The sequence below is a fragment of the Agelaius phoeniceus genome, chromosome 3 (assembly GCF_051311805.1).
Source record: "Agelaius phoeniceus isolate bAgePho1 chromosome 3, bAgePho1.hap1, whole genome shotgun sequence".
NCBI lineage: Eukaryota > Metazoa > Chordata > Aves > Passeriformes > Icteridae > Agelaius > Agelaius phoeniceus.
The window spans coordinates 45,571,759-45,585,348 of record NC_135267.1 but is presented as its reverse complement, the minus strand read 5'-3'; the positions used below and the strand labels follow the sequence as shown (position 1 = coordinate 45,585,348).

General features: G+C 40.9%; 2 protein-coding genes across 7 annotated transcripts in view; one reads left to right on the top strand and one right to left on the bottom strand.

Annotated features, from left to right (window-relative positions):
* Positions 1-231: 231 nt before the first annotated feature.
* On the top strand, positions 232-10,612 carry MEP1A (meprin A subunit alpha). The gene is made up of 9 exons (XM_077175166.1): positions 232-521; positions 2,154-2,375; positions 3,311-3,460; positions 6,101-6,316; positions 7,193-7,651; positions 7,831-7,837; positions 9,044-9,210; positions 9,752-9,959; positions 10,329-10,612. The coding sequence occupies exons 1-9, from the start codon at positions 356-358 to the stop codon at positions 10,474-10,476; spliced, it is 1,743 nt and encodes a 580-aa protein (XP_077031281.1). The 5' UTR covers positions 232-355; the 3' UTR covers positions 10,477-10,612.
* A 702-nt stretch (positions 10,613-11,314) lies between these two features.
* ADGRF5 (adhesion G protein-coupled receptor F5) overlaps positions 11,315-13,590 on the bottom strand; it is a 41,095-nt gene continuing 38,819 nt past the window's right edge. For all 6 annotated transcript variants that reach the window (XM_054628605.2, XM_077175163.1, XM_054628600.2 and 3 more), the window contains 2 exons: positions 13,118-13,202; positions 11,315-12,299 (listed from right to left, as the gene is read on the bottom strand). In XM_054628605.2, the coding sequence (XP_054484580.2) occupies positions 12,220-12,299; positions 13,118-13,202 (165 nt within the window). In that variant the 3' untranslated portion in view covers positions 11,315-12,219. The remainder of the gene's footprint in view (positions 12,300-13,117; positions 13,203-13,590) is intronic.

The following is a 13,590-nucleotide window of genomic DNA, read 5'->3' as shown; positions in this document are numbered from 1 at the left end:
AGCCTGTTTCAATGAATTTACTGTTTCCATGTAGGTTGCGTGTTTTATGTTTTTTGGCCAAATGGCAGCTGATGCAGGACAAAACTTCTGTTTTGGCTTTCAAAAACACAGGGTGATCTTCCCTGACACAGAGGATAAGTAATGAAGTGATAGTTTCTGGGGCTTAGTCTGCTTTCAGGCTGGAGTATTTTTAGGGTATCAAGGCATGTGGTCAGCATCCAAATAATGTTTTATTTTCATATTAAAAACTTTTACAATCTTACTCTAAATCCAGTGAGCAGATTGAAAAGTTAAATACTGAGAAGAAAACAACTGAACAGAGAGTAAACTCTCCCTTTTTCTCAGGTGTTGGTCCATGGTGGGGGACCTGCAGACTGGACAGAACCTCTCAATTGGGTCAGGGTGTGACTACAGAGCAATTGTGGAACATGAGATCCTGCACGCTTTGGGATTTTACCATGAGCAGTCGAGGATGGACCGGGATGATTACGTCAATATCTGGTGGGATGAAATTATTGCAGGTGGGTTTTAACGTTCGAGTTACATTTTCAAAAGTGTAGATTTATCAATATCCCATTTTCACTTCTAGATTTAAAGACTTTCCTAAGGATAGAATTTCAGAAAATAGTGAGCCACATCTGAGACCACTGTAATTAAGAAATTTTGTTGCAACTTCTCTGGTCAAACCTGGACATTGTTTAAGGCCAGAAGAGAGAGGCCCTGCTTGGAAATCAGGACTTTTATTTTCCCTTGGCTCTTGGACTGCTCTGTTCTCTTATTTTAAACAAATTACTTCCCCTCTATGAATCTATTTCCTTTTACCATGTAATGCAAATTGTAAACTTATTTAGATTATGAGTTTTGAGGTAGCTCTTCTGTAGGCCAAGATCCTTTCAAAATCTGAAAGTTTTTATATTCAGAGATTCAGGCTTTCCTGAAACTAAAAATATTCACTTTGCACATGAAAAAACCCTTAAAATGATTAGATCACATGGGAAATATGAAGTAGGGCTCTGTCTTGCTCTTTCCTATCCAGGTGTGTCTGCAGACTCTTGCCTTCAGGTTTAGTATCACCATATTCAGGACCTTTATGAGTTTCAACAAACTCTTCACAGTCTCCCTGATCCCTAGACAGTTTTTCCTGTTGTCCCCTGTGATATCTGATTCTGTATTACATAACAATGATATATTTGAAAAAGAGTGACTAGAAGAGGGTTTTTAAAAAAATTTTGATAAAAGGTGCAATTCAAGTCTCTGTAAGAAAACAATTCTAAGCTCCATATAATCTCAAGCCTTGAACTGAAGACGTTTGTGATTTGCAGAAGGGGAGGGCAGCTGTTAAGCAGAGAAAGTGTAATTACCCACCAACACAGTCGTGTGCTGTTTTGTCTTTGAAAAAGAATGCCAAATATTCTGAAAACATTATTTGCAATTGTAAATGCTGGCAAGCTCTTTTTACTTCTATACCAAAGCATGTGAAATGATTCCCTCTTTTTGCCCTAGCAGACACCTTCATAATGAAAAACTTTCTCTAAGTACAAATTACTTCACCAAGAAACCATGAGAAACCTGTTTCCAAAAGCCATTTCAGTAGATATATCATATCAATGTTGTAAATCTAGGGTAAAAATATCTTTTTCCCCAGAGATTGCTAGAGCATTATTTATTTCAAAGAAGAGCAGAACCTGAAGACACTTCTTGGCTTCCATATTTGTTTCCTTTATGAGTTTCAGGGCCTCTCCTTCTCCATATATGATCTAATACCTGGAAAATGTTTGCATCAATATTCACAAATTCTGGAATGAAGTACATTAATGCTTAAACTTAATCCTTCAGGATCATTACTGTTGAACTATTCCTATTAATTCTAATCTCACCTCCTATGTATTCCATTCTTTACAGCCCATTGATATTAATTTTTGAATTTACTGAAGTCACCTGTGAGACTTCAGTAATGGAAATGCAACCCAAAAGCTCTGCTTTGCTGTCCAAATGGCAAACACAAATCTTGCTAAGTTTTAATATTTTGTTGTGAAGTAATTGCTTTGGGGTATATAATTTGTGCCTTAGAAAACTGTATCCAAGGGGACATGGTAATGCCATTTCCTTTCCATTTTCTCTAAAAGGGAAGCACTTTTCTGTTCTTTTACCAGGCAAAGAGCACAATTTTGTGAAGTATGATGACACCTACATCACTGATCTGAACACCCCCTATGACTACGAATCACTGATGCACTATGAACCACTTTCATTTAACAAAAATGAAAGTGTCCCCACAATCACAGCAAAGATACCAGCGTTTGATGACATTATTGGACAACGTCTAGACCTCAGTGCCATTGACCTGGAAAGACTGAATCGCATGTACAACTGCAGTAAGTCAGAATTTGACCATGGCAAACAATTTCTTTGGTTGTACTTGAGCCAGGCTGGTTCACCTCCTTTATGTCTCTAAACTCACAAAAGCTCTTCTCAGATGTGCTTGAAGAGGCATGGGACAGGACCTGTAGTGTGCAGATAAACACAATCAGTTTGTTCCCTTCTCATCCCTTTTTGGCTCTTCTCACTGTCATTATTTTAGGAAAGATTAGTCAAGGAAAGTCAAACCATCCACACTTTTTCTTCTGTGCTGCTCCCAGGAGTTCAGACCTGTGGTTGTGTTCTGCCTGTGGTGTGTGGGCAGCCTTGTTGTACTTTTTGAGGTGAATGCAACTGCACTTTGTCCTCTTTTACTGACATTTGGACTTAATCAGATTATTTTGCACCTGAGATTGGCTAGGTCTAGAGTCCCACACTGCCTAGGTGTTTGCTGAGCTGGTGAAGATATTATCACTGATCATGGTTGTTCATGAGAAGTTATTGTCCCCTTGGTGTTGCCAGCAGAAAGATCACCTTGAAGGCAAACCCATCTGAACCAGCCCAAGGTAACTGGTTGGACTTTGCTTGGAGTGGAAGGACAGAGCTCAAGTTAATGAGAGAACTGCTATGAAGAACAATAACCTCAGCTGAGGAATGGTTAAATACACCAAGGCTGGCAAAGAGGCGCAAAGACAGTCACCATCTGTCTCTGCCACAGGGGGCTTATTAACCTTCTGCAAAGAGGTCAAAGATTGTTGTCTTTATCCAGGGAATCCCTCCAGGAATCAAATGTTTCCTCTTCTGAGTCATTGGGCTCACATCTGCTAACGTGAGGGCTGTCTTCTCCACAGGATGGTTATACTACTGTAAACAAACCCCTCCAAAATTAAAGAAGAAGTTTTAATGAGCTAGAAGCTCACTCTGAGGTGACCATGTGTGTATTTTTTTTCAGCTTCAACTCACACCTTTTTGGACCAGTGTTCTTTTGAGCTTGAAAACATCTGTGGTATGATCCAGGGCACCAAGCATGACCAAGACTGGGTCCACCAACAGGGCAGTGTGATGGGGCAGGAGGACCACACACTTTCTGGGCGCTGTAGAGGTAAAAGAAGGGAACAAAACACTTTCTGAGCTGGGTTTCCCCAGGGTTGACTACAATAATGGATTCAGAGAAGTTGGTAAAGACTCTAGACAGTGTTTTCCCACTCAGAAAACTGACTCTAGACAGTAGCATTCCCATTCACACCAAACTTTTTCAATGTAGTGGAATGTTGTCCACACCAGGAAGATCAAAGGGGACAAGGAACAATCTGAACTAGAGGTCTTAAATATAACCTGGAAAACAATTTACTGCAACTTCCAAGGTCTGTGTAAGAGTTATATTTCCTCATGATAAGAATCATACAGCACTTGTTGCCACTGCTAAATGTTGTGTTTACAATGCAAATGGGAAGTTAAGCTTGTGGAATTCTAGTTCTGGAAGGAGAAGAAAGTTGCAAAGGTTTTATGATAGGAGTTCAGGGATAATTTTTATTTTGATGTCGTAATTTCACCATTTTTCAAAGGAAGACATTCTCAAAAATAGAGCAGTGAGTCTCAGTCACAGTGTGCTAGTTTACAGCTGAGAATAAGGATTAATTCCCAACAGGCAGTCCTGAAAAGAAATAGCTAAATTTGTCATTGTTTAGACAGGGTAAACTACTACAGAATTCCAAGATAAAAGAGACTTCTGTGGTAAATTTTGGCTCAGTAGAAGGAGAATGACTCCTGACTTAAAGCACATTCCTTTGTGCTTTGTTACTCTTTGTCTTGCTGCAACTCAGGAGTAGATTATTCCCCTCAAATGACCCACCAACTGGAAATAACAGGTGTTATCAGCAACCTTTATAATTGTTGTTGTTAACAACCTTTTATAATGCTGGTAGCCATGGATCAGGCCCAAGAATATAACTCAAGAAAACCACCTGATATTTTCTAGAAACACATGCTTCTAACCCTCAGCTCATTACAAATTCTTAATTCTTTCTCTCCTCTTTCTTACCCTGTACAGTACAATTGTAACTGAAAAAGATAATTTAAATGAGTTTTTGAGATGATCACATCTTCCTGAGCTGGGCACTTAATGTGCCCTTAGGTTTTAACATCCAGTGACTCAGTACAAAATAAGCATCAATGTTTTTTTTCAAGAGTTAATGGAGAGGGGTGGGTACCTCTGAGGATCTCCAGAGTGTAGAAATGAATTGCATGGGAAGGGAGTGTCTCTCCTTTTGGCACCTCCAAAGGGTTATTGACACCATCAGGAATTTCTGACATTTTTGAGAACGGTTCTGCAATCATTTCAAGTGGGGGCAAATTCTAAGTTTCTAACATAGATGGATCCTATTTTCCCCAGCTAGTTTTGATATTCTGGGTATTTGACTTATTGCTGGCTAAACTGAAGGAGGGAAAGTACAGCTAAACATTTAGGGAGTCTGCTGAAGTCTGCCATATTCTAATTGCCATAGGTACTTAATATTGCCTTTATTTGACTTTCTTATGGAAAAGCAGGTAGAGTCTAGATCATTTGGGTGTTTGTTACTATAACAATTGCAACAACAGGCTCACAGCCCTGCTTCTCACTTGGAGCAAGAGTGATCATCCTTGGGTTTAATACCCTTAAAACTAAAATAAGTTTAACTGTTGGTTAAGTGTCATACATTGCATAGAACAATCTCTAGGAAGGTTTCTGTGGACGTGAGTTCAAAATACTGCTACCATATGGAAAGGAATGAAGATAATTCCCCTGACTGATTAGAGAGAACCTGATAAGCAGCTCAAGACCCTTCACTAACCCTGCAGGAAGCTGCACTGCCTTTATTCAGCTGCAAGTATAACTGTTGGAACAAGATGATCTTGAGGTTCTTTCCAACCCAAACCATCCTGTGATTCTAAGATATGTTATCTTGGACAAGAGTCCATGGAACTTTCACACAACAGCTAAAAAAATTAACTTATTAATTTAATCATTGACTAAATTGAATAACTAAAAAGCAACACAATACAGATAAAACCAGACAATTTTGTGTGATACCAAGATATGATAGGTGTGCAAATGGTGAATCCTTGTAAGTATGAGGATAAAAGTAGACACTTCAAAATTAAAGAAAAGAACACTTCAAAAATGTTAATGGGAAATAGAGGAGCAGGAATTCTTAAGTAATTTTCTTATGGTGAGTCATTGAGTTTTGAAGTGTTTGGGCAAGCTGTAAAAAAAGACCTTCTGCATGTTCAAGATCAGGACAGTGTTTTGTGTCCAACCCCTGTTTATTATCTTTATTGCTGATAAGAAATTATCTTACTCTTTACAAGGTAATATAGTACATGACCTCTAAGATCTCATTTTTAGATTATCTTCAGTATAAATCAAGTAAAAAAAATGTATCTCCTTATTGCTTGTAGTCAACTCTGAATTCTCAGCTTCATATATCTCTGACATTCCTGAGGAGTCCAAATTCCAATTAGACCAACAAATGCACAACTGACATGAGCTGACAGCAGTGAGTTCCATATATGTGCTGAACTGCTACTCCTGTTCTTATCCCAGTCTGTCTTGGATGGCTGTCACGTGTCATTTCCTTTATTGTTCATGCTAAGTACTGCTCTTCTGTTTACTAAAAGAGTTCAGATGAAATGATGAATTTGCACCATGCAGCTTTGCAGGAAATGTGTAAACAGGCAGTGACAGACTACCCTTTATTCCCAGATGCTGGCTACTTCATGTACTTCAACACCAACTCTGGCCAGGCTGATGAGGTGGCAATCCTAGAGTCCCGAATCCTTTATCCAAAGAGAACTCAGCAGTGCCTCCAGTTCTTCTACAGGACCACAGGAAGCCCTTCTGACAAGCTGATCATCTGGCTGAAAGAGGATGATGGCACTGGGAACATTCGTAAGATGAGGAAAATTCAAACCTTTCAAGGTAATTCTGGAAATAAGATGAATATTTGAGTAAAGAGGATGAGTTGTCTTACTCTGCCCATGACTGACTCAGAAACCAAAAGATTTTCCTGAAGTTACCAGAATACCTTGCAATACAGCTAAGAATTTTGGTATTACATGAGCACATTTAGCAGAGAAATTGCGGGTTGTAATAATGTAATTTTAGTGCTTCACAGCAGAAGTCACAACATTCCTAATATTAAGTTGCACTCAGTGACTGAGAGGGACCCCAGGCCATGCTGAAGACCAAGTGACTGTGTCTCTACTGGCTGCTATATGATCTAAGAGTGGGCTATTCAGGTGTAAAATACTTGAGCTCCTTTGCAGTCAATAAGAATCCCAGACTGATTTTTAGATAGTTGGGAAAAGCATATGCAGTTTTGGAAATGTGAACTGGATTCCCACTTTGGGTGATTTGCTAAATAGGACAAACTCAGCCACTGAAGCTCCATGTGATTTATGTGGTCAGAACACAAGACCTGTCATAATCTGCCTACATGAGGCTGCAGCAGTTTACAGTGAAGGATAAATACATGCAAAATTGTCAGGAACACATTGGGTCATTGATTCCCATCCTCTTGTTTAATCTTAGCCCTTAGGCTGTTGTCCTTTGTATTGGAGGCTGTCATTCCCTCACATGTGAAGAATTCCTTGTACAACATGTCCAAAACATTTAGATGACAAAACAATGTGGATATATTATGGTCACAATATCAACTTAAGATCTCTGGCCTTCAGGACTCTGTGAGGGATCCAGTTGTCTAAAAGTCCAGCTGGGATGGACAGTTAGGGGCAAGTTGCTTCATAATGTCTCTAATCCCACTGATGGAAATGTTTTTCTTTCCTTTTACCAAAGCGGACAGTGACTCCAACTGGAAGATTGCCCACGTAACCCTCAACGCTCAGAAGAAATTCCGTTACCTCTTCCAGGGACTGAAGGGCAACCCCAGCTCTTCACTGGGTGGGATTGCTATTGATGATGTGACTCTGATAGAGACCCCCTGTCCCACAGCTGTGTGGGTCATTCGCAACTTCAGCAAAATCCTTGAGAACTCATCCATCAGCCTTGTTGAAAGCCCCCGGTTTTACAGCCCTGAGGGTTACGGGTTTGGCATCAGCGTGTTCCCCAACTACCAGAACAGTAGCTATGCTCGTGTTGCCTTCCACCTGTGCAGTGGAGAGAACGATGCAGTTCTGGAGTGGCCGGCTCTGAACCGCCAGGTCACACTCACAGTGCTGGACCAGGACCCCGATGTCCTGAAAAGGATGTCCTCGAGCAAAAGCTTCACCACAAGCAAGGACCATGTTAGCTCAGGTAAGGGATGTCTGCCTGGAGGAATGTTGTCAATGACAGCCAAGGAATCTGAGTAAGAGGACTGAGTGTAGGACTCAGAGCTGAGAAACTTTGGCCATGTTTCCCGATTTGGGACACTTTGCTGTGCACATCTTCCCTGTGTGGGACTCAGAATTCCTGCCTGTGAAAGATTGTATAAGATGAAAAGTGACATATATAAGGTTGATGTTATTATGGGATATCTGACCTTGACTCTATATATAGATTTTTCCCAAGAGCTGGTAATTCCCTTTCTACCTGTGGTTTGCCCATTGTGATAGGTGACATATCACCACAGGTTGATGGAATGACAGCAGGGTGCAGTATTCTGTCACTAAACTATAATTTAAGTTAAAACTGCATTTGGAGGCTCAGACAACTTCAACATGCGCTCAGGGAACCTCAGCCTACATGGTCTGAATGCACAACATTCACCCTTTCTCATGGATGTGTTAATTCAGAATTGTTCAGCCTGGAGAATAGAAGGCTGAACAATCAGGGGGACCTAATTGTGGCCTTCCAGTACCTGAAGGGATCCTGCAAGAAAAATGGAGAGAGACAATTTACAAAAGCAGAGTGCCAGGACAAAAGGGAATTGTCTTCAAACTGAAAGAGAGCAGGTTTAGATTGGATATTAGGAAGAAATTCTTTATAGTGAGGATGGTGGGGCACTGGAACAGGCTGCCCAGAAAAACTGTGGATGCCCCATCCCTGGAAGGACTCAAGGCCAGGCTGGATGGGGCTTGGAGCAACCTATTTTAGTGGAAGGTGTCCCTGCCCATGGCAGGGGATTGGAATGATATGATCTTTTAGGTACCTTCCAGTCCAAACTTTTCTGTGATTCTATGATAGAAATAAGAATAATAGGACAAAACTGAGTTTGGTACAGAATAAAATACTACACATGAATCTTCATCCCTTTCTACTTTTTTCTCGTGGAATTTAAGTACATACTTTTTAAGTAGGAGTTTTTAAACCCTAAATATGAATATGTTTAAAAAAAATCATAGTGATGACAAAAATCAGCTAAATTCTAAACCATAGGTACCTACAAACTGGTCTGGGAGTGTCCTTACTCAGGAGGGAACTCTTAGCTGGTAACCATGAGGAGGCAGTTTTTGTTTGTTTAATTCTCAGGGAAAGAGAAGTTGTGGAATTTCAATGGCCTCACATAGACTAAGAATCCTCATGCAGACCTAACCTGAAGATCACCTGGCACCTTTAGTTTGTTAGTCCTCTGGGGTTTGTTTGGGAATTTCAGGCCTGAACTTGATTTTATAGCATAAATCGCCTTTAACACAGTAATGCAGGAAAAAGTCAAATCATCCTTTGAGCTGCACAACTTTGTGGTTCTCATTTTCTCTTTGCAGAGAGTGGAACTATAATATGGGATAAGCCATCAATTGCTGGAAGGTTTGATGAGTCGTGCAATTGCAACAGAAGTGTAACCTGGGGTTGGAGTAACTTCATATCTAACAGCCAGCTGAGACGGAGAAGCTTCCTGAAAAATGATGACCTTATTATTTTTGCAGAATTTAATGGTAAGGACCCCTTTTCCTGATTCTCCTTACAAAATAGGTGATTCGTTCTATTTTCAAACATTCAAATAACTCTTGACACCTGTCTCCAAGATCTCCTCTAATGGGGATCAACTTTAAAAAGCATTTCTGTGTCTTAGTGTCAGGTGTGTGAGGTTGACTAAAGTGATTGTGAGTTAAGATGGATCTAAATGGCAGTGAGTTTTGAAATGTGAACTTCTTGGACACCTTTAAGCACCCTGACCAGTAGCTATGTCCTTTCTAAGCACCGAACATACTAAAGGCCATCCCCACTGTGTTTGTTTCCAAATAGAACAGCCTCATAGAACATCACAGATTTACCTAACTAGTTTCTGTAATATCAATATTATTTTCTATCTTGTGCTTTAAATACACAGAACTTGTGGTACAGCAAGAGCTCTGTAAAGGGAAAATGGACAAGGAGCATCCTCTGGTCTAGAAAGCATCCTGTGAGCCCCTGATTTAAGGCATGCTACATATAGCATCATTCACTGATTCTGATGTCTTTCTCCTTTTTTTAAAGACATAATTCACCTCAATAACACAGAAGTTCCTGTTGAGCCTGTGCAATCTGCCCTCATGGAAGGCCTTGTGCTTGAAAGGCAGAAGAGAGCAGCCGAGGACATGGAGCCCGCCCAAGACCAGCTGCCTTATCTGCCAGACCCATGTGACCCAAACCCTTGTCAGAATGATGGAGTCTGTGTGAATGTGAAAGGAAAAGCAAGCTGCAGGTACCACAGACCTCCTCCCTCCTTGTCCTGGCCTTCTTCTTCAAGTAATGCAGCTAAAAAATACTCAGAGCTACAGACCTCGGAGGCCTAAGCCATCAGGTCGTCAAGGAGTAGTAGAAACAAAGTACTTTACCACAGTTGCTAGCTCCTACCAGGAGCCAGGAGGGCAGGGTTCTCAGCATAAAGCAAAGAAGCCCCATTCTGTGGTGCTTCCAGGGTGTATATATAGCCTCCTAACAAGGTAGGAATGTTGTGACTTGAACCCCTCCAATGGGAACTGCTCATCTGGGATAGTGAGTGTGAGGACCTTGGGGTGAGGGCATGACAAGGCTCCTGATCCACTGAATCTGTGCTTTGTTTTCCCATCAGGTGCCCATCAGAACAAGCCTTCTTCTTCACTGGGGAGAGGTGTCAGTCAAGGCAAGTCCATGGGAACATCCTGGGAATGTTGATTGGTGGAATTGCTGGAACCATTGTCTTAACTGTCGTCCTCGTTTCCATGATGGCTAGAAGATAAAGAACTGCAGGGGGCACAAATTTCAACGTGGTTCACAAGACACCCATTTTCAATGAAAAATGATGAATGTAACTTGGAGAAAACCAGTTATCATATGGATGAAAAGCTCTGCCAGCGGCTTGGCAGCAATTTGGTTTTTTTTTCTGAGGGATGTGGCAGTAAAAGTGTGTCATGTAGAGCTGCTGTCTGACAAAAATTCATACACTCCCTTTCTTGTGTGTATTTTGAAAGTTTTGTTTCTTCATCCCATAGCAAACAGAAGTGTTGAGAGCCTATGCATTTACTCTCAGCCATGGTTCAACCTTAGATTAAATAACTGGTTGAACCTCTCAAAACACTGTTAAAAATCACACCAAAACACCTGTATTAAGATTCTGGAAATATTCCTGCAAAAATTGCTCAAGAACCCTCAAGGGTACAGATACTTATATAAGAAGTCAGTACATAATCACTCACTTTCCCTGGAGCTGTGCTGGTGTACTTACACTAATTAGCTATTACACAGAATTAATGAACTCTTGCCCATACCACCTTGCCCATACCAAGCCATCATAAGTGCTTCTAACTGTAGAGAACAGTTTCCCATCCTGATTCACCCTGAAGTTCCAGGAACAGGTTCACCATTGGCAAACACACAAATTCCCTGACAATCAAACAGAATTGCACCACGTGGCTGAGTATTTGATACTGACCTCAAATCGAAATCTTCATGATTCTACCATATTGTATATTAAATTTTGCAACATTTGTGTGCATTATAAATACTTTTCAGGTTCTTCTCAAGACAGGGGTCCTGCCTTTAAAGGTGTACAGGCTTGAAAAAATGGTTCCACAAATGTAGTATTAGAGCAATAATTTATATAAAACCATTCATCCTGCCTGGCATATGATGATTTATACTCACTGTAGAGTTTATTCTCTGAGTCCTTCAAGCGTGTCTCTCCTCTGAGAGAAGACCCAAACATACAGACTTTACACAAGGCACTCCTTGCATTCTAAACAATGGTATGCATTAAATAAATGCAGTCCCCTCTGTGGCAGAGGGCATCAACCACCTCTGTCTTACCACATTACATATCAAGGGAAAGAAAAATATTGTTAAGGGCATAAATCTTCCTTTTCCTCAAAAAAGTGCCACATGGAGCTTTCAGTCTTTCCATCTGAAAGAAGACCATGCAGGAATCATCACGGTCTTCATTTTATGTAAGTCAAAAGGGAAGATCTGAAATGGGCCTTCTCGGTTGGAAATTTTTAGTTCCAGAAAGTCTTAAATAGAAAATGGAAACCACAATGGCCTTTTCAGACTCTAATATGAGGGTAGAAGAGAAACTGTGAGGTATTTGTGTATCTACACAGGCCTTTGGGATCATTCAGAGAGTTGATAGGGGAAATAGCAAATCCACTGGACAACAACCGTGCGAAGCACTGCAGTTCATGTCTCAGTACAGCATAGTGCTAAGCACTCACTTAAGGGCTGAGAGTTCTTCACTCCCAATGTCCTTTCTTGCACATGAAGGCCTTCAAATCCTTGTCATCTCTTCTTGGATTGGCAGCCTTGTAAAATTCCTTCTCTCTCAGCTTCCCTGCCTTACACATTAACCAGAAATGATTATTCCAGAAGAATTCACCAAGGCACAATTCAGTCAAAATGAAGCAGTCCGCTTCCTGGTGACTCCCAGGAACTTTTTGTGTGTGTCATGAAGAGGTCCTTTCAGAGTTACATGATTTAGCACCGGCAGCGCTTCAGTTAAGCAAGGAATATGCCTTGGAAGTATTTTCAGTGGAAGAGGTGGATGGCTCGGAAGAAGATACTCTGTATTTGCCTGCAAAACAAAGCACAGGGGTTAGACAAGTTGTCACTGCAAAGTAAGGACAGTGACAGCTGTGCTGGTGGCCAAGGTGGCTCTGCCTTGTCCTGCAGCCCTGGCACTACCTGGATTACAGCAATACCAGCAACCACAGGACTCGGTGTGTTTGGTGACACAGCCAGGATGTGTCAGCTCGAATTCCCAACCATGCCACAGGGCAATGATTTTCTCACACAAATGAAGGCACTTAGTGCTTCTCCCGGAGCACAGGGACACATCCAGAACACAACACATTCACAGGCTCCTGAGATGAATCTCAGCTCCCTCCCTCCTATGGCAACAAGGCTCTAAACTAAGACCCAAGTGTCACTATCTTCTCTGAACAATGTGTAGATACAAAAATTGGACACTTAGAAATTAAATGTTATTTCCAGAAATGTTTTTTGCAAGATGAAGTCATAACACTAAAATGGTGATGTCCACAAAATGGCAGCCAGAGAACATTTGAAGAAATACAGTTTCAAGGTGGTGAAGAGTACATGAATGACAGATGAACTGTGCCATGGTCTCATTAAGCTCAAAACAGAGCTTACTTAGTGGGATTTAGAATTGGTGAAACATCCAATAATTGTTTAAGAGATAGACAATTTCACTGCTAGCATTATGCTACAATTGACTTATTGCAGTTCCTTTGCATTAGAAGATTAAAAACAATCTATGGATGCATGGAGAGACAAATAGATTAATGGATATCAGGACAGACAGACCCTGAGAGCAAGAATGAAGGCCAAATCCTGTTTGTGCTTCAGTAAGGGAGATCTGTTGTCACATACCTGTTTTCCCACATAAGTTGTTAAAGGTTCTTGAAAATGGGTAGCTCATAGCAAGCATTGGTGTCACCAGGATCAGAGAGGATGACTGAAAGAGAGAAAAATGCTTTTTGTCAAAAGGACTTTCTTTGTAGCCCCATTTTAGGGGAAAAAAAGGTTCCAATAAACTGTGTTTCAGTAGTATGAGCAAACAATCCACAGAAGGCAAAGCTAGATGTTTGTGAGGTATCAAGTTCACACATTTGCATGTTTATGGTGGTGATGGAGGAGATCAACTTTAAAAGAAACTACAAGGCACAATCTGTTTGTCTCTAACTCTTGGCCAGGGGGGATGGCTTAGGCTCCAGAGTCTGTCCTAACAGGCAGTATGGGATCCTCTTCTCTTAGCTATGTCAGTATGGCCATTAAGGTAGCCACAATAGCTAAGATTTATGTGAATGGGAATTGTTCTTGACAGCCAGCAGCCTGAGATAATC

Coding starts and splice junctions, on each gene's coding strand:
- MEP1A (XM_077175166.1), top strand. CDS start 356: ATGGTGGGGGACCTGCAGACTGGACAGAACCTCTCAATTGGGTCAGGG. Junction 3,461..6,100: donor ACTTTCTGGGCGCTGTAGAG/GTAAAAGAAGGG, acceptor CTTTATTCCCAG/ATGCTGGCTACTTCATGTAC. Junction 9,960..10,328: donor AAAGGAAAAGCAAGCTGCAG/GTACCACAGACC, acceptor TTTTCCCATCAG/GTGCCCATCAGAACAAGCCT.